At 40.1% G+C, this 21736-nt stretch overlaps 1 protein-coding gene across 1 annotated transcript in view; it reads right to left on the bottom strand.

Moving 5' to 3' along the window:
- CA10 (carbonic anhydrase 10) overlaps window positions 1–21736 on the bottom strand; it is a 452569-nt gene that overhangs the window by 371596 nt on the left and 59237 nt on the right. Inside the window, exon 2 of the mRNA XM_033091320.1 lies at window positions 2887–2961. Within this exon, the coding sequence (XP_032947211.1) occupies window positions 2887–2961 (75 nt within the window). The remainder of the gene's footprint in view (window positions 1–2886; window positions 2962–21736) is intronic.

Raw genomic sequence — 21736 nt, 5'->3', positions numbered from 1 at the left:
TCCCAGTACTTTATGGCCTCCTTTACATGTTCTATAAACTCTGTCAGAGCCCTCGTTATTCTGAGTCACGGGTTTATGGCTTATTTTCCTTTAGATTGGGTTCGCCCTTGAGTAATAACCATGTATTGGTGACCTCTTTATCAGCAGCCGCATACATAGTGCTCAGCATCAGGTGGCTACTCTATAAATGCTACTGAATTGACCAAAGCGGGCTATTCTGGTGCTAAATCAGCCTGTGCTTGCCATTGCTACAGAAACCATATATTTCTATCCACCACAAGCTTTGTTAACATCACAGATAGACAGTTGTTATACCAACTGACAATTATTTCTAGATATTCTTATAAAGAACTTATGGGACAATAAAACTTGTCCAAGTAGTGTAGTCACACGAAGTTCTCTTCTCTTTCACACATCCATAACATGAAAAAAAATCCCAGTGGCAAAGTAAAGAACACTCTCAGCCTTATACTCCGTAATTGTAAGAAGTAATGAAGGGTCCTGTTTGCCCTATGCACCAGCTCAGATAAAGTAGGTCACCTGGAGTCTGTCAGATGCTAGAGCCTCAGGTCCAATTACTTAATTCAAAAGTTCTCATGACTCCTATCTTTTGAAAAAGAGTTGGGGTTCCTGAAAGTTTAGCAAGTGAAATAAAGAATCAGATACACCCCCTTCTTTACCCAGAAGCCAAAGGTCTTCGTGACTGTTAAATCCAGATGATGATAAAGTCACCTCTCAGGTGGCCACAGTGTAGAGATCCATTGAGCTTACAAATTCAAGGAACACTTACTAAGCACCCTCCATGTTCTAGGCATCATGAGAGACCCTCACTTGCTTTAATACATTTTCTAAATTTTAGCTGTCTTTGCGCAAGCAGAGAAGTATCCAATACCTAGTTATGGTGTTACTAATAAAAGAATAATAGTTAAACCAAGGACAATTGACAGGTACTGACTCACAGCATGCACCAGATGTGACCATCAGCACTCTTCCTGCATTATGTAATTTAATCCTCACAAAACCTCGTGAGGCTGATTTGTTCCTCTTCTCCATTTTAACAGATGAAGACCCTGGGGGGCAGAGAGTGGGGAGGCAACTGGCTGACACCAGCAATATCCATAGAACCCAGACTCCACTCCGGGCCTGCCTGATTCCAGACTCCATGTTCGGAACGCCACACCTACGGCTTCCCATATAGCAGGTTTTATTCGTATTATCTCACTTAAAACTGGAAATGAGGGAAAGTTCAACTCTTTCAAATCAACACATAAAGGAAAAGTAAAACTCTTTCCTGTGCTTATTAGAAGCAACAACAAACTCAAAACAGAGCCGTGAACACATGTAAAGAATGTGTCAACTGAGGGGAAAACATCAAAAGAGAAAAATGGGGCAGAAAAGCAAAATTCTGCAGTGCCTACCCAGTATTATCCACGAGCATTTTAATCACTACAGAGGAAATTACTAGTTTAGCAAGACTTATTATAACCTGGAGGAATGCCCTTTGTTGCTCTAATTCCATAATCACAAAACACAAGAATACAATTAAAAATGTAATTTCTGGGATAGCTTGTATATGAGAAGCAGATTCCTCTGGGAAAAAAAATATACAAGCATTCTATCCATTAGAAAGGGACATTCTCAATTGTAAATATGAAATGTCATGTATCTACATATGCCATATGAACATAGCTTGTGTCAATTAAATTGTTACAAGATTATTAGAAACCTGATAATTTCTGGGTGCATTAATCAAGCCCAGTTTCTATCCCACTGAGCCAAGGAATAAATGTACCAGAGTAAACTTATCAAGTTAATAAAATGAATTTATGAGGCTATTTGGCAGTAAGCTGGCTTTTTTCCTGGATCACCCACTCTTCCTCACCAAGCCCACTTTCCTCCTATAGGAGAGTTCCAAGAGTATGGATTATGGTCCTACAAAGCAAATGTGAAAAGTGAAGCTCAGAGGGGTTTAGTAACTTGCTTAGCTCTGCACAGTAACGAACTGGAGAACAGGAGAAGACATCCCAGCCAAGAATGAACCAGGTGACCTGGGGGCACTGCTCTTTCTACTTCCCACCAATTACAAAGATCCCAGCCGACATTTGTGGGCCTCTGTTCTCAGTACCTGAGTGAGGACCCCACATTGGCTCCTGTTGAGAGCTTTATTTCTTACTCTCTCACATCTAAGCAGTTAAAATACTTTGAAATATCTCATCTGCCTTCCCTTCCATTCTTCTGTTTAACATTCTTGCTCTTTCCCTTGCTTCTCTCCCCACTAAAGTCTTGATGCAGCAGAAGGATGAGGTCCACAATTAGGGTAAGAATAGTGGGAAAAGGTAAGAACCTTCTACCTTTCTTTTAAACCAAAGTCACAGCACGTTTCTGGCTCCATCTTATCTTCAGTTTTTCCCCCCATGCTGACAGTATCCACTCTGCCTGTTATTTTTAGCTGGTGCTTGGCCCAATCTGCTAAATCCTGACTATGGATGCTACTGAAGTGCCATCAGTGACAGCATGCATCCCAGCAAGCCTCATTGCCATGGTCAGCCTTTCCAGATTTCCTGTTTCATGAATGTTAAGAAATGGCACTTTCTCACTTAACCAAATTCCAGTAGACGGGGCTTCAACCCTCAATCCTCCATCACCCACTCCTTGACAGAGTTGCCTGTAGGACGTTGGAATGTAGTCTCAGATGGAAAAATGTGGTCTTGGTTAAATTGCCACTCACTTAAACTTTCTCTTGCTGGAGTATTCATCCAACACATAAGTAATACCATGCCACCTTTTGCAAGCCATCCCATGCCACGTAGCAAATGCAAAATTCTGGAAATAATACTATATGTCACTCAAATTCTTTTCTGAAAATTAAGAATAAATGTATTTTACCTGGAACAAAGCTTCCCTGGACCACCTCCTTGTATGCCCACCAGCCTTCATGGATTTTTGGTGAATTCTGTTGAGCTAAAGGAAAATAAGAAAGAAAAAGTAAGGTAATAACAGAGAAGTACTGTGTCTTGGCTGTCTGAGCAAGAAGCATGAATACACATAACTCTTTTTACCCAAAAGGCATACTACAAAATGTAACAGCAACCCCACTGCTCCTTTTTTTCAAATAGATTATTAACCTATAAATATCTTGTCATAGAGTTTTATGAAAATCACTCAGGATAATTCTATTGAAGAGAAATAGATAGTAACTGTGTATTTAGCCTATTGTATTTAAGCCTATTTGAATTCCCCTGTTACTTGTCTCTACCACTGATTCACCTCTTTTCTCACCCATCCCTTACACACACACACATACACACATATCATCCACTGGAATTGAGGAGAGGAGGCTGATCCTATCCACAAGCCAGGCAAGAACCATACATGTGCACAGAACCCTTAGAAATGGAGAGGTAGGGTGTTTGCTAAAAAGGCTAAGCTAGAAGAGGGAAGGGTATAACCAGCCAGCTTTCGCCAGGTCCCAGGAAAATGTAAACAATAACATAAATAATCACGGTGAGGGCTTAACATCTTAGGGAAAAAGAGTAGAAATACCAAGAAACTGGAACATATCATAGGGATCTGTGAGTTCATACTGACATGACCTCAGAATAATCTTTGACATTTATGACAGTTGATGGGTGAATTAGGGTAATTCTATTCCATGTGGGTGTACATCCCAAAGTATAGGTGACATATAAACTTGCATTGATCCTCTTACTAATTAAACTGCATTCATATTTCAGCTCTCAGTCTCATTGGAGGAAAACAAGGTAATGCCTACCATACTTGTAATTTGGCCAGTATGTAGCAAATTTTTAATTTCCTTTCTTTAAATCTTGTTCCCTTTTCAGTGTCCTTTTTCAGACTCAACATTCTGGGTTAGAGATAATGGTACAAGACAATGGGTTTGAAAGCAAAACTTTGTGTATAGTGAGGATTTGCTAAATTCCTTTGGCTTCCATGTGAGCTGTGATCGCTTAGCTCCACAATACAGAAGATACCTTGTCTGCCTATGATGTTAAGACACCTGAGGCTTGCAGTTGTGTGATGAAAGAGGGTTTGTGACATAGGACAAGTGAAAGACAAGCCTACTTTTTCTGGAGTTGACAGTGGGTCTAGGAGACATGAGAAACAAATAGAAGAGGCACAAAGAACCTATTTAAGGCTCTGGGAAAATACCACATTTCAAGGTGCATAGTGGATTTCCCACTACTTTGAATTCCCATGTGTCATGGAGAGAGCCGGATGTCCCCACAGTCCTTGAGGAAGATACTGAAGGCAGCTGAATTGAAAGCCAGTGTATCTGTTCCGGGGCAGCAGACAAAGAGAATAGTGTCCTGAGAGCAGAGCCTGGAGAGGTTCTGTCCAACCAGGGTGCCAAGTGGAAGAGTCAACAGTGACTCCAAGTATTTGTAGCACCAGGGAAAGACAAGGAGATCTGAAGTCAGCCAGGAGACCTTTAGGCCTGACCAAATGGATAAACCAGATCAAGAGTTGTATGCTTGGGGGCTGGCCCGGTGGCTCAGGCAGTTAGAGCTCCATGCTCCTAACTCCGAAGGCTGCTGGTTCAATTCCCACATGGGCCAATGGGCTCTTAACCACAAGGTTGCCAGTTCAATTCCTCGAGTCCCGCAAGGGATGGTGGGCTCAACCCCCTGCAACTAAGATTGAACATGGCACCTTGAGCTGAGCTGCAGCTGAGGTCCCGGATGGCTCAGTTGGTTGGAGTGCATCCTCTCAACCACAAGGTTGCCGGTTTGACTCTTGCAAGGGATGGTGGGCTGCGCCCCCTGCAACTAGCAATGGCAACTGGACCTGGAGCTGAGCTGCGCCCTCCACAACTAAGACTGAAAGGACAACTTGAAGCTGAACAGCACCCTCCACAACTAAGATTGAAAGGACAACAACTTGACTTGGAAAAAAGTCCTGGAAGTACACACTGTTCCCCAATAAAGTCCTGTTCCCTTTCCCCAATAAAATCTTTAAAAAAAAAAAAAAAAAAAGCAAAAAAAAAAGCAATGATCTTAAAAAAAAAAAAGAGTTGTATGCTTGCAAAGTTCACGAAGGAGGTGAACAAAAGACATTTCTTTAGAGTTCAGAACGATTCTAATTCTCCCTCAGGCCTTGACATTGCGTGATCCAGCCTCAAGTTTCTCCCCAACTCATCAGAGGACCCTCAGAGGAGCAAGAGGGGAATCCCTAATTGACTCAGACACAGTGGCCCTGTTTTGAAGCAAACACTTTGCAATGTTCATCTTGATGATAATTAAATTCACAGACAGTATATCCTACTGAAAAACAAACAAACAAACAAAAACCCCCGCAACTCTGGTATTACAGCTTAGCTCTGTTGGACATGGAGGATGTCCCAAGCCTGGAAAAGATCCACATTTCTGAAAGCTCAAAAGCATGAAAACTATGGGACACCACATAACAGCTTTGTATTAGAGATTAGCCAGGATTGATTTTCCTTATCAAAGACAGGAACTTCTGAGTTTTGATAAAACTGGAAGTCAACAGAGACTACAGGCATTTATAGCATCGGGGAAAGACAAGGGAATTTGAAGTCAGCCGGGAGACCATTAGGCCTGACCAATCAGGATTTTATCCAATCAGGATTGCTGCCTGTCATTGAGCAATTTAAACCGTAAATACAGCCTTCACTTTTTATTCTCAGAGCCAGCTGTGTGGGAAGCCACACTCTCTGGTATACATTTCATCATTCCAAGTAAGGATCTGCACAGCACTCAAAAATTGCTGTGTTACATTAAATTTTTTTACCAAGTCGTTTTACAGAAAGTTTTGCTTACAGGATTTACGCACATTTATTTCAAAAGGTCAACATGGTGCTTTAGCTATCATATAAAGGAGAAATAAAAGAAATGCAATGGATAATAATATATATTTCAATGTGTAAAAATGCTTGATCATGCTTCACTGGAACAGAGATTGGCAAACCATTGGCTGCCAACCAAAGATGGTCCAATGACTGTTTCGGTCCTGCCCAAGAGCTAACACTGATTTTACATTTTTAAATAGTTTTTAAAAAAATCAAAGAAAGATACTGTGACATGTGAAAATTATATTAAAGGCAAATTTTAGTATGCATAAGTCAAATTTTATTGGAACACGGCCATACCTATTTATTTATACATTGTCTATGGCGCTTTCTAACTACAACAGCAGAGTTGAATAGATGTGACTGAGACCACGGGCCTACAAAGCCTAAAATGTTTCCTACATGGTTCTTTACTGAAAAAGTTTATTGACTGCTTATTTACACACTTAATTAAAAAAATATCAATAATCCATGTCATGCTTTAACTGTAAAAAAAGTCAAAGGCAATTTATAATAAGATATTATATATTTCAATTTATAAATACTTGGGTATGAATGATATACTAGATGTTAAAATGAAGAGGTTGGATACTTGACTGAAACAGGTACAAATAATACAGTTGTATTGTACTGCAGATTCCAGAATCCACAAATGGCATTGCTCACAGTGCTTGATTTTCCAAAATAGTGAACAACTCTTGGCAAAGTTTGGAACAAAATGAAGAACCACTTTCCCTTTATTTACACAGTATTTGCATTGCTGAAGAACAGGCCATATTGGGGCCGGCCCGGTGGCTCAGGCGGTTAGAGCTTCATGCTCCTGACTCCGAAGGCTGCCGGTTCGATTCCCACATGGGCCAGTGGGCTCTCAACCACAAGGTTGCCGGTTCAATTCGAGTCCCGCAAGGGATGGTGGTCTGCACCCCCTGCAACTAGCAACGGCAACTGGACCTGGAGCTGAGCTGCGCCCTCCACAACTAAGACTGAAAAGACAACAACTTGAAGCTGAACAGCACCCTCCACAGCTAAGATTGAAAGGACAACAACTTGACTTGGAAAGAAAAAAAAATATCCTGGAAGTACACACTGTTCCCCAATAAAATCCTGTTAAAAAAAAAAAAAAAAAGAACAGAGCATATTAACACTATGTAAGAGTTAATGTAAGAGTAATATGAATACTTTGTATTCATATGCAGAATGAAGTTTGATTGTAGGTTCTGATATAAAACAGTTTTCACTCACTTGAATGTCTGCTGGGACATGGAACAATTTATTATTGTTTGGAATTGTCTAATGTATTACAGAGCATATCCTCTGTGTGTTGTCAGTTGGTGCTACTTGGAATATCCTTCATTAAAACAATCTCAAATTGTCCTCACCTATTTCCAAAATACTTCTCCAGGAACCATGTCACCCCTTTTGATTATCATTGACCTAAAGGGACTATTTATAGCATTATTTATACATGCTAAATGGGATACAGTGAAATGTTATGTTAAACACTAATTGAAGGATGTTTTTAACTAACTAGATAAAAGATACATCTTCGATGTAGTAGAATTGTAGTGTCACGTGCCACCCCATTATATATTCAAGTATTTTTTTCTACTTTTCCCTGCCATTTGTCCATATCCTTAAGAAACTATCATTTCCACCAAAGGATGAAGCAGTGAGGAAAACGGAAAAAAGCAAAGATTCTTGCTCTTAAGATGGCAAAAAGGGAAAGCTAATTCTAAAATAATCTGGGTAAGATGATTAAGTTTTCAGATTTTAAGATACATTCCTGTTCTCTCTCTCTCTCGTATGTGTATGTGTACACACACACACACACACACACACACACACACTTATAAGAAAGATCTATCAGACTGACTGAAGCATCAATTTAAAAAACTGAAGAAGAAGAAAAGGAAGAAGAAAAAGCTGCACCTGGATAATTAAGAGTGTTGCAAGTGAGAGAGATCCAAGATGGCGGAATAGATAAACACTGTGCCTGTGTCCTTCCGTGAACACATTAAAATTACAATCAAATTATAGGACAATCAATCTGGAGACCTATCTGAAGTCTGGATGAACAGAAGTTTTATAACTAAGGATATAAAAAAGCCACGTTGAGACTGGTAGGAGGGTTGGAGGCACGAAACGGGCAAGCCTTAAACCTCGGTGGGGTAAATGAAAATTGGGAGGGATCTCTCAGCCACAGAAGTTCCCCTTATAGAGCGAGGGACCCCGCCCCACACCAGACTCCCTCTTCCCAAAGTGTTGGGAAGAGGAGCCCCGCAACATGGGGCTGTGAAAAACAGTGGGGAGTCTGACCATCCGAGTGGGATGGAAGGCTGCAGGAAACCCAGTGTTATCTTAAATGGCCTGTACACAGATTCTTTCACCCGCAGGCACTCACCCTGGGCTCCAGCGTAGGGACGGTGACTCGGGAAGCGTTGGAGGCATACGGCAGGAGGGGGGGCCTGGGGCAGACTGAAGTTTGTGGCTTCAGAGAGGGCTGGAAGACAGTCACCACTTTCCCTGTGTGGGATCTTCCTCTCTTGCAGCCAGCAAGCGGACGCCATCTTTCTTGTGTTGAGCCCGCCCCCATACAGCTAAATCTGAATCTGATTGGTCTAGTGAGCTCCACTGCTCCAAACTGCTGACTCACTGCCCTACCCAACTCCCCCAGTTCTGGAGACATTTTCCCATGAGCACCCAGCCCCTCCCACATAGCACTCTTTCTTGGAAAACTATTGGAGAGACCACAGGCCCCAGGTGGGCGGCATCTGGCCTCAGGTGTGCTCAGAGACTTTTGTTTAGTAGCTCCAGGCTCAGCACTGGCACCAAACCAGAGTTTACATTAACCTGTTGATCACAACTCTTCCCACTCTAGTGATTCCCTGAGACCCTGCTTCACCCAACTTGGATATTGTACGAGGCTTTATCAGTGGCTGAACCTTAGAGAAGCCGGTAGGTGGCCGCAGGCCTCCAGGTGTCCTGGCTTTTTGCGGAGCTATCCCAGGCCTGGTACTGGTGCTAGCTGTCCTCAGTTTGCAGTGTGTCCTCTCCCATGCACCTCCAAGTTTAGCACAGGCAGCAACCAACTTATGAGGACAAGTCCCAGAGAGCAGTTTCCAGGATGTTGGCCTCACATGGAAAGGTGCTGGCTTAGTTATTAGATGGCCATCAGCTGTAATCAGATGGCCATCCACTGTGGCGGGGTGGCCATTAGCAGTTACCGGTTGGTTAGCCATTAGCCGCTAATATAACTGCTGTGGCTACGTTAGGAGGTTGGTTCATTGGCAGAGAAGCAGATGGTGGATTGTGCATCGTGTGGAGCCTGCTTCCTGTATCTCCAACCCAGCCGCCAGCAAAAATATAGGGATATGAACCCCATATCTATTGCTCCGTTGGTGTTCTTTCTGGCCTCACCATATCCTGCGTTGTCGTATGGGGAGCGGGACCAGAGACCCTGCACGACACAACTGCAGATAGCTTTATAGCTGCTACCATGTAGTCCCCAGCCAGTCACAAGCAGTGGGTGACCTGGGCCTGCCCCAGAGCCATTCCAAAAGGCCTCAGCACCAACATACTTGGAGGTGGGCTTCAGACCATAGCAGAGCACCACCCAGTTAGCCCCACAAGCAGCATACACAAAAGGTGGTCTCAACAGACACCAGAGCCGTCTGGGGTGAATCCTCTTCAGTGGGGTAAACACCCTGTACAGCAGCCCATAAGCTGTGGATGTGGCCAAACCCCACAGCCAATCAACCTGAGGGCCAGTGCCACCCACAGACATGCCAATAGCAATCAAGGCTCAACTATAATAGGAGGGCACAGACAACTGACACAAGGGACACTCCTGGAGCATCCGGCACAGGTGACCAGGGAGACTGTACCAGGGCCCCACAGGGCACCTACTACATAAGGCTATCTGGCCAAGACTAGGAGACACAGCAGATCTACCTCATACATAGAAACAAACACCTAGAGGCAGCCAAAATGAGGAAACAAAGAAATGTGTCCCAAATGAAAGAACAGGAGAAAACTCCAGAAAAATAACCAAACTAAATGGAGGCAAGCAACCTACCAGAGACAGAGTTCAAAACAATGGTTATAAAGACGCTCAAGGAACTTAGTGAGAACTTCAACAGAGATAGCAAGCATAAAAAAAGGACCAGTCAGAAGTGAAGAATACAATAACTGAAATGAAGAATGCACTAGAAGGAATCACCAGCAGATTAGATGAAGCAGAGGATTGAATCAGCAATTTGGAGGACAAGGTAGATAAAATACTCAGTCAGAACAGCAAAAAGAAAAAAAGAATCCAAAAAAATGAGGATAATTTAAGAGACCTCTGGGACAACATAAAGTGTAATAACATTCACATCATAGGGGTACCAGAAGGAGAAGAGAGAAAGCAAGGAACTGAAAACCTATTTAAAGAGATAATGACTGAAACTTCTCTAACCTGACAAGTCCAGGAAATGCAGAGTCCCAAACAAAATGAACCCAAACAGGCCCACACCAAGACACAGTATAATTAAAATGGGAAAAGTTAAAGACAAAGAGAGAATCCTAAAAGCAGCAAGAGAAAGGCAACTAAGGGAGCCCCCATAAGATTGTCAGCTGATTTCTCAAAAGAAACTTTGCAGGCCAGAAGGGATTGCCACAAAGTATTCAACATGATGAAAAGCAAGAACCTACAACCAATGGTACTCTACCCAGCAAACCTATCATTTAAAATCGAAGGACAGATAAAGAGCTTCCCAGACAAGAAAAAGCTAAAGGAGTTCATCACCACCAAACTGTATTACAAGAAATGTTAGAGGAACTTCTTTAAGAAGGAAAAAAAAAATAAAAATTATGAATAATAAAATGGCAATAGCTACATATCTACCAACAATTATTTTCAATGTAAATGGATTAAATGCTCTAATTAAAAGACATCAGAGGGCTGAATGGATAAGAAAACAAAACCCTTACATATGCTGCCTACAAGAGACTCGCTTCAGATTGAAAGACACACACAGACAGACAGAAAAGGAATGGAAAAAGATATTTCATGAAAATGGAAACAAACAAAAATCTAGGGTAGCAATACTTATATAAGACAAAATAGACTTTAAAACAAAGGCTATAACAAAAGACAAAGAAGGATCCAGTAATCCCATTTCTGTGTATTTATCCAAAGAAATCCAAAACACTACTTTGAGGGGATGTGTGCATCCATATGTTCATTGCAGCATTGTTTACAGTAGCCAAGACGTGGAGAAAACCTGGGTGTCCATCTATACAACAATGGATAAAGAGGAGGTGGTACATATATACAATGGAATATTGCTCGGCCATGAAAGGGAATGGGTTCTTGTCATCTGTGGCAGCATGGATGGGCCTGGAGGGTATTGTGCTGAGTGGAGTATCAGAGAAAGACAGATGCAATGTGATTTTGCTTATATATGGAATCTAAAGAACAACATAAACAAAATAAAAGAAACAAACTCATAGATATAGAAAACATTTTTATGGTTGCTAGATGGGAGGGGAGTTGGGGGTGTGGCTGAAAAGGGGGAAGGGATGAAGAAGTACAAATTGGTTGGAAGGTATAACATAAGGAATATATAGTCGATAGTATTGTAATAACTATGTATGGTGTCAGATGGGTACTAGATTTGTTGGGGTGTTAGATGGGAGGGGTTGGGAGGCAGGGTGGAAAAGGTGAAGGGATTAAGAAGTACAAATTAGTAGTTACAAAATAGTCATGGGGATGCAGAGTAAAGCATAGGGAATATAGTCAATGATATGGTAATAACTATGTATAGTGCCAGGTGGGTACTACACTAGTCAGGGGGATCACTTCTTAAATTATATAAATGTCTAACCACTATGCTGTATACTTAAAATTAATATCAAATAATATTGAATGTCAATTGTAATTGAAAAATTAAAAAAGGGGGGGGAAGTGAAGGGGAATAAGAGGTCCAAATTTCAGGTATAAAACAAGTTAAGTCATGGAAATATAATATAAGCATAGGAAATATAGTCAATAATATTGTGATAGCATAGTATAGTGTCAAATGAGTTATCATGGTGATCTGTTCTTTAGGTATATAAATGTTGAATAACTATGGTTTACCCCTGAAACTAATATTGTATGTTAGCTATATTTTAATGAAAATCTTAAAAAAGGAAGAAAAATTTGAGAACCATATGATTACACTCATGTGGGATATAAAACTCAAAGCAACAAACCAAAAAGCCAATCAAACAAACAAAACCTCATAGACACAGACAACAGTTCATTGGTTACCAGAGGGTAAGGGAGGCGGGGGCAGGGCAAAGAAAAGGGCGTCTGATATATGGTGATGGAAGGAGATTTGACTTTGGGTGGTGAGCTCACAATGCAATATGTAGATGATACATTATATAATTGTACACTTGAAACCTATATAATTTTATTAACAAATGCCACCCCAATAAATTTAAAAATAAATAAAATACATTAAAAAAAAGAGTGTTACAAGTAACAAAGTATCACTGAAAACCTCGGTTTCATTCAGAAAGTTGCAAAACACTTTGCTCTCTCTTCATCTCCAGTCATTTCTTCTTCAGCTACCATTCAGAAGTGGACTTATGTAAGATTTTAGCAGGTGGCAAGACAATCAGACCGACTGAATCAAGTCTGTTATAATGACAGAACTGCAGAATTTCTGTTAACTTCCTTTGACATCACTGTGAAAGATCCAAATGCACCCTGCTGAAATCAGTCAGCCTGTACGGGGGCCCATTTGATGTCTATCAGTTACAAAATAGACTCACTGCAGGATAGAATTGAAGAAAATGAAGCTGTTTTATGTAATGTTTTCAAATGCCCTTGTATGTCCAGTCTGGCCTCACACTGTTTGGCAATTTGAAAGACAGGACACACATTTAAAAGGTACTTCATTTCAGGTTCTGCTACAGTCCTAGGAGTGGCTTGAGACAGAACACCAAAAGAAGTACTGGATTTCCATTTTAACTCCTCCCTGCCAGATCCTAAATAGTCATCTTGTTTATATCTGATTTCCAGTGGGTAGAGAGCTCACTGATTGGGAATTCCTCGGAGCATACCAGAGAACAGAAAGCAGCCTTAGCTTCTGCTGCGTTTTCTGCTTCTCTCTGCCTATGGATCAAGATTTCTTTACTTAAGAGGCAACCAGCCCCTAGGAAAAATCCAGGTGTCTAATCAAAAAAAAAGAAAAAAAATGTTGACAATAACAGTTGCCATCACTGCCAGATGAAGAGATATACATAGCAAGGGCACCTCTCTTGATAGTAAAGAAAACCTATTTCCATTTTATTCTCCTTTTTCTCACTGTGGCTGTTTGAGAACATTTGAGTTTCAAAAGAAAACTCAGAACATCAGGATTTTGAAAGAGACACAGAGTTCACTGTTCCAATCTCTTCCTATACACAGAGAAGGGATGACACTTTAAAAAGTATAGAGTCTTAGAACGGGAATCAGCAAACTTTTTCTGTAAATGGCAAATAGTTAGTAGTACAGGCTTTGAAGGCTATACTGTCTTTGTCCCAGCTACTCAACTCTGCCATTATAGCACAAAAGTAGCCATATGCAATACATAAATGGATGGGTGTGGCTTTGTGCCAATAAAGTTTTATTTATAAACACAGACACAGGACTGGATTTGGCCTGTGGGCTACAGTTTGCTGATTCCTGTCTTAGAGCTAAAAACTGTTTAGCCATCTAATTCTGCTTCCTACTCAATTTTAGAAGTGAACTACTTTAAAGAGAAAATCAGAAAGAATTTGAAAATGTATGTTTCCAGTGACATGTAAATAGTATCTGAGCAATAAGTACTTTAGAAGAGTATGTGTAATATGAAATCTTTTTCAGACTTCCTGAAATTGGTCACTGAAGTCTACATAAAATTCATTTCCTCCCTTCATCCCGTTTCCTTTGGGATAAACCACCAAAGTTGGAGGGGCCTCATATAAATGCCACCCACAACTCTACACTAGGTTTTTCAAACCAGTCATAAGGGACCTCACTGATTGTTGGAAGCCCTTTTATTCCTCCCACAAGTCCATAAAGCACCTTTTTGGATGACTCTTGGGAATCTTACTTGTTCCCATAGATAAAGTAATTATACTTTCACATGCTGATTCTTTCCCATCATTTTGAGATAAACTTTTACAAAGCTCCTCTATTTGTATATATATTTCAATCCCTATCATTAGCTGCAAGACAGAGTTAAGTAACTTAACTAACTTTGGTACAAAGATAACACAACTGTGAAACATCTCCATGTGGAAATTATAGTGGTCTCTTGACCTGATAGAAAACAAAACTCAAGAGCAATGACTGAGAAAATAGCGCAAGAGCGAACAGAGGAGCCAGTAGGGAAAGGCATCCAGTAGGGGAAGGGAGATTGCTTAATAAACCTCCACCACCAGTCAAAATGCACCAAACTGTAAGCATGCACATTGCAAAAATGAGCTTCCAAGCCCTGGGTCAATAGAGTAACATCTGTGCTGCGTGGTTTATGAGAAGAAAAGATGGAATCAAATATATAGGAGAGGCAGTTAGAGCACATGACCTGCTGTGGTTACTTTATTTCAATATGATGGTAGGAGCCCTGAACAGTTGTTCCTCTAAGAAACTGCTTTTCTCTACCTGAGGCGGTAACTCAAGGAAGGAGTCACTGAGCCTATCGAATCAGGAGAACATCAGATGTTGGAAGGCCAAACAGTCCTGCTTATATGAGATGCAGGATGCAAAGTACCATATACCCTATCCTTAGGACTTCACTATTTTCCCTTTAATGGCCAATTCTTCCCCCTGCATGGGAAGTAGGTACACTGAGCAGAGCATGGTTCACCGGAGGAAATGTAAATGACCTCCTTAGTGCACTGTACGGCACCCATTGGATCTGCCAAGGATAATGCTCTTCTCTAAGTGCTTGACTTTGTACACCATCGGGTAGGTCTCGCTCTCTTTTGTGAACGCTTGATATTATGTGTCCTACATTTTAGAACATAGCTAGTGCCCCATACTTATCTGTTTTCATGTCATTCGTTTACACTACACTATAACTTTCTTGAGGTCAGAGAATGGGTGGTCTTTTGAAATCCCATTATTTATGCAAAGCTTGGTACCTAAGAAGTGCCCGATAAAAGGTGGATAAATGCAGAAAAAATGCTGCAGTGATGTCGTACATTTTACAAAATTCCGTGTTTCCCCAAAAATAAGACCTAGCCGGACCATGAACTCTAATGCGTCTTGTGGAGCAAAAATTAATATAAGACACAGTCTTATTTTAATATAAGACCAGGTATAATATAATATAATAAATGTAATATAATATAATATAATATAATACAAGGCCTAATATAATATAATACCAGGTTTTATATAATATAAGACCAGGTCTTATATTAATTTTTGCTCCAAAAGATGTATTAGAGCTGATGGTCCAAGCTAGGTCTTATTTTTGGGGAAATATGGTTGCAGTTTAGCTCCAGTAGCCCTTGGGAGATTTTAGACGATATCCAAAGACTTGTTGGTGTGATGCCTATATTTGTGGTCAGTGGGAGTGTGGACAAAAGAGTTTCCAAGTTGGTTGACAGGTCCACACTCACTTGACAGATAGAAGAGCACCAGGAGCTGACACCCTGCCTTGGGAAATCAAAGCCATAGCAAACTCCTTTATTTAGCTGAATGTATTTCATTTAAAAGCATGGGGGTGGGTGGTGAGGGGAAGAAATGCCATTCCTGAGAGTATTTATATCTCTGCCACTCTTTACTGTTTCTTAAGTTGTGAGACAAGGATGAAAACCATTTCTATCCCTCCACCCTACATGACCCCAACTTACCCTAAAAACTAGATAGAACACTCAGATCATCAAAAGTTGCACTGGCTAACTGGGTGACAAAGTGTGCCCAAGCACTGACCATGGATATAAGCTAGAGTCACCTTACACATTGGGCCAGACCCAAAGCACATGACATCGAAATTATATTTGTGTTGAGAGTTAAATAAAAAATAATTGGTGATGGAGCAGCCTTTATTACTGACACCTAAAAAGCTTAGAATTTAAGATCATGGTTCGGAGGCTCACGGTAGCTGGCGTTGAAAACCCACAGGAGGAAAGTCCCTAACACGGCTAATTCTTAGCCTGGTATTCAAGAATCTCTGCAGTTTGGATTTACTATTCTTCCTGATCTCATTTCTCATAATCTTGACAAAACTTCTATTCTCCCCTGCTGTCCCCAAGTATACCATGTTTGTTACTCTCTCCGCACCTCGCTCTACCTTTTTTTTTAACTAGAATTCCCTCTTTGTCCACTTCTCCTTGACAACTATTACTTATCCTCAAAGGCTCACCAATTCCCGCTCCTTTCAAGAAACTTCTCTCGATCATTCCAGCTCCACTGTAATCCCATACCTCTGAATTTCAGAACTTTACTGTCTCTTCCTCACTTATCACTTTCATTAATTGAACATTTATTGAGTACCTATGATTGCCCGGCCGTATACTAGGCATCAAGAGTATTAATTCCCATTCTCCAAGAACAGATGTTCTACTGGAGGAGACAGAAAAAAGCAGACAACTGAATTAGACTATAAGGAAGATAGTTGATAGAAATAAGTACTCTGCAGTACAATTTAAGAGGTGAGGTAATAGAGTGGCTTGAAGGACACATTAGATTGTGTGACAGCGATGGCCTTTGAGGTTATGGTACTTGATCTGAGATTTAAGTGACAAGAAAAGATTGGACTCATAAAGGTCAACAATGATAGTACTTCAGATGGATTCAAAAACCTTACGAAGGCAGGAAGAAGTTTGGGTTTTTCAAGAAAAATGCAAGTGGTCCTAGTAGATGCATGGGGAGAAAGGTCCCAGATGAGGCTTGATGGGTTAGCTAGTAGTCCAGGAGAAAGTTGATGGTGTCTTCAACTAGGACAATGGTGGGGGAAATAGAAGTGGAATGCACACTATGTATTTTAGAGGAAGAGTGACTAGGACATGGTGATGGATTGGAAGAAGGAAGTTAAAGACCCTGGATCAACGATAACTCCCATCTTTTTTGGCCCGAGTGACTATGTTGACAGTTACTGAGATAACAAGGGAGACTGGGAGAGGAGTAGCTTTGGGACATGAAGGGAAGTCCAGAGTTCTGTGTGAGATGGCTCATGAGCATTTCTGGGGAGATGTCACGTAGGCATCTGCCCAGAAATAGCATGAAGTCTGAGGCAAGGTCAAGATAAGATACATGTTTATGACTCTTTGTCATAAAAATGATATTTAAAACCATGAGTTTACGAGAGGTTACCAAAAAGAGAGAAACTAAAAGGGACATGGAATTTAGCTGTTGGATGTTAACTTCACTCAGATTTCTTGGGTGTTTAACCTAATGTCCCTGTTCTGTTCTAAGATCTCATCCAGAATCCCACTTTACATTTAGTTGTCGTGTCTCCTTAGTCTTCTTGTGACTGCAACAATTTCTTCGTATACTTTTAATTTGTATTTTCCTATAGCCCTGCCTGACTAACTAAATTAAAACTATCTCAAGGGTAGATGAGGTGCCTTGTCTACTATAATGAAACACAGGTAATAGGTGGACTAGGCATAGTGTTTAATAAATGCTTGTTTACTAAATCTAGGAAGGGGAGAAAGACGACATGTAAAGCTCCATTTAGAAAGGCTATTCCCGAGTTTAATAGGAACACCCACCTCCAGACTCCTCTCCACTTTTTCCCTGAAATAAGTTTAATGCTAAATAGTCCTTAGATATTAAGAACCATGCAACTTAAATAATAACAATAGTGGAACACAAAAGAAAAGGGATAAAAAGATGACCTCTAATCTATGTCATTTTAAAAGTATAGTGATAATTTTGTTTTGTGCTGCTTTCACCAAATATTTCTTCCTGAGTTGTATTCTCCATTCTTATTTTTTAATGTGCACATAATGGCCCTTTTAGTAAACATGCCATAATTTCCCAATTATTCTCTTCCTACTGGCCATTTGGTTGTTTGAATACTGCAATTAACTTTTTCAAGCCCAGAACTTCTCCTGCTCCCCCTTTTAAAAAAATCTTTCTATAGTACAGCATGCCAAAATCAGTGTCTCAGGACAAGGCATAAGTATATATGTTAAATTACTTTGTAAAAAAAAATACAGCAAGTTACATGGTTATTGTAATGTAAGTAATTATTTTTCAAAGAAAAATATTGATAGAATAAATAAATAATGACAGAACGCTAGTCCATTTAAAATAATTTTGACTTCTGACAGACAGGCAACAAAACAGGAAGCACTGTAACTGTCCAGTAAATGTTTCTCTTATGTCACAAATTCATGAGATGAACATTTCATCAAAGTCAGGAGACATTTTGTATTTCCCTTTTTTTACTATTATTTACTATCTTGGAATCAGGTATAGATGTATTATATTGTCCATGAATATTATAAATCACATTGGCAGTAAAGTCTATTCATGTTTTAAAACAGATAGATGAAACTTTAGACCCATGCCCAGGTTCTCTCAGCCTCCCATAAATCATAGCGAGAAGGAGAATGTGTGTGTGTTGTATTCAGAATACTAAAAGGGTATTGATATAATAAATCAATGTTTAAACTACAGTTGATAAACTATTGATAATTTCTAAAATCAATGAGTTACTCAATTGTGGTATTAACATCATTTCACATAAAACTTTCCATCACAACCAGTAGCTTTGAATGGGACTAAAACGTTGTATCTCTCTTAAGCTTGCAATCAGCAAGGCTAGGTCAAATGAAAAGAAAGGAAACAAGCAGAATCACTGGTGTCTTTTGAGTGAAATAATGGAAAATATACATCAACCTGGAGTTGAATCCCAAATCTACTACTAAATTTTGTGTCACTTTGGGCAAATTATTTCATCTTTTAAATGCTTACTTAAACACACACACACATACACACACACGATCTCAGTGTCCTTAATCTGAAAATTGGGAATAATTACCTTGAAGGACTATCAAAAGGACTTAAATACGCTCATGTATATAAGATAATACTTTGTGCTCAATAAACGGCATTCATTACTTTTATTATTTGATGGTAGTGGTGGTAATATTGGGGGGTGGAGAGTGAAAGCAGAGGCAGAAAGGGAATCTGGCAAAAGGAAAAAAGTAGAAAATTGCTTGGTAAAAGAAATCAGAAGCTGTGGCACAATTTGACTTGAGTCTGGTTGAAATAAAAAAAAAAAAAAATCATTGCCTGAAGAAGCATTGATCTGCATACTCCCTCCCATAAATTCTGAGCCAACTCATGGAAGGCAAAAGATAGCTGGCCCTGACTAAGAGAAGAGTTCAGGAGCTCCCAAGGACACTCAAGATATTCTCAAGTCAAAGTACAGTCACTGAGGAACCTGTGGAAACAGAATAGGAGACTTGAAACAAGAAAACAGTGGATTGGTGGAAGGATAGATTGAAGGGAGTTACTGTTTAAAAAAAAAGAAAGAAAGAAAAAGAAACAGAAAAGAAAACAATGGATTCAGGCAACTCACACAGGGAAACTGCTATTAGGACAAAGCCTAAACAAAGCCCTCGGCCCAAAGGGGCTGCAGGTAAAACAGACAAAACAACAACAACAACAACAACACTGCACTGGGATCAATTAGCTATGGTGAGAAATAAGGTCCGATGCTAACCTGAGGGAAAGGCCAGGCGGTTTTATAAATTTATTTATTTTTTTCGTATGCCATCAGCTCAACATCTTTTTGTCCTTATTTCAGATTCTCATCGACTCAATATTTGCTGATCATGCACGACATGACAGGTGTTGTCACACACTTCACAAGGGTGGAGCCAGTGAATTATGACCTTATCTGGGCTGTCCAGACAAGCCAGACTAGCTAGAGTTCCATTATTTAAATAACAAAGAAGAAAGTGAACTTTGGAACTTGAATTATCTGGGGAATTATACCTGGAAAGACCTGAACATTCTACCTACCTCAGCTACTCTTTCAATGAGGATGACTCAAAAATGTATATTCCTCACCTAGGTTTTTCATTCAGGTTCCATCCAACCTTTTCAGAGCCCATTAAATAGGATATTGCTATTTCCAGCACCTGGCAATCACAGTAACTGTCTTTTGCCCCTGTGGCAAAGGTAGTGTTAACAATCTGTCAATATCCATTTTCCTCTTCTTTAACAAGAGAATCCCTGGCTTTTAGTAAGGCACATGACTTCTCAGAATAACTACTACATCTCTCTTACCTTCCCTATAGCCAGGTGTGGACATATGACTAGGTTCTTACCATTTTATGTACTATTTATTTCATTTCAAGGCAATTCAACATGACTCTGTTCAGTCCAATCCAAAAAATATTTAGCATGTGCTCGCTGCATTCGAATACCTACTCTGGGTTTCATTTTGGAGAAGCTCACAGTTCAATGCGAAAGAAAGAGATGTCTTTGATATATTTGAAGATAATGTTTATACAGTGTATTAGTTAAGATAATGCTAGTGATGATAATCTGTTTACTTTCTGTTAAATATAAACTCTAAAATCTCAATGACGTAGTACAAGTTTATTTCTCATACATGCAAAACCCCAAACTGGTTTTCCTGATTGATGCACAGCTCTCCAATTCAGGACCTGGGTTCCTTCTGTCTTGTGGCTCTGCGATCTGCAACATACGAATTCAAACCACCATGCTGTGTACACCAAGCCAGATGGGAAAACAGTATGGAGACTCTCTTGTAAGTTGTTTTCATTGCATACGCCTAGAAATAACACTCATTCTGCCCACATTTCATTGACTAGAACTTAGTCTCCTGAATATACCTAAATGTAACAGAGGCCAGAGAAATGTCCAGCTGTGGACTACACAAAAATGTTGAACTGGACAGAACAAACGTAAGTCTTGTAGAATCCTCCATGTCCCACAGTGATACTGATTTTAGAAAATTGGAAAGTTTCCCATTTCCCTAGGATGCACCAAGATGAGGAGGAAGTGTATTTTTGAAGACTGCATAGCCAGGGTGACTGTAACTTCTGATTTGCCTAGGATTTCCTAGTTACCCTTATTGTCCCAATATAATTATAAATAGGACCCTCTTTTGCTCTCAAAGGTGTTCCAGTTTAGATGATAAATTTCATGGTTGTCTCTACACATAGTAGCAGTCTTGGCTACATATAGCATTGGCCATTTTGAAGAATCTACCTACAGGGCATTTAGATTCATGTAGATCAGACACATACTGAGAACTATTTCATTGTGTATGTGTGTTGTCTAACCTAAATAAAAAATCGGCACCTTCCTATACCCTCTTCTCTTTCTCCTGCTATCCTCATGACTATTTGCCAGCAGATAAATCAATAAAACCGATTTATTTGACCGCAGGAAAGATCCAATTACTAGCAACATGATACTTTTCCTTTATTAAAATGTTAGACAAAAAGAGGCAAGTTCAACGACATAAGCTTATTGAAGGTATTAAAGGTTGGGTAGTGACGAGGTTGCATGGGGGGAGGGTTCCCCTCCTCTGAGTAACCTTTCTCCATCAGTAAATACTCAACATGACCCCAAAGCTTCCTTCCGCTTCTGTCTATACAGTGAGAATGGCTGCTGGAATGAGTTGTAGTATAAGATATTAAATATAATGAATTATAATTATCTTATAATAAAGTATCTAATTATATTTCATTTTCTCCTAAGTATGGGCTAGCCTGTTCAGAAAAATGAAAATATGGCATAGAATTATAGATGTGGAAGGGAGCTTTGAAATCCAATTTTCCGGCCCCTCGTTTATCAGATGGAGAGACTGAGACCCAGAGGAGTGAAAGCCTTCAGAAGAGTTAACAGCAGGAGCCAATACTGTGTGGTAAGGCCTCTGGTGATCAACTGGTTGCTTTTCCAACCAC

This window comes from Rhinolophus ferrumequinum, chromosome 21 (assembly GCF_004115265.2).
Source record: "Rhinolophus ferrumequinum isolate MPI-CBG mRhiFer1 chromosome 21, mRhiFer1_v1.p, whole genome shotgun sequence".
Taxonomy (NCBI): domain Eukaryota; kingdom Metazoa; phylum Chordata; class Mammalia; order Chiroptera; family Rhinolophidae; genus Rhinolophus; species Rhinolophus ferrumequinum.
The sequence above is the reverse complement of the archived record's forward strand: the minus strand, read 5'-3'. Positions and strand labels throughout refer to the sequence as shown.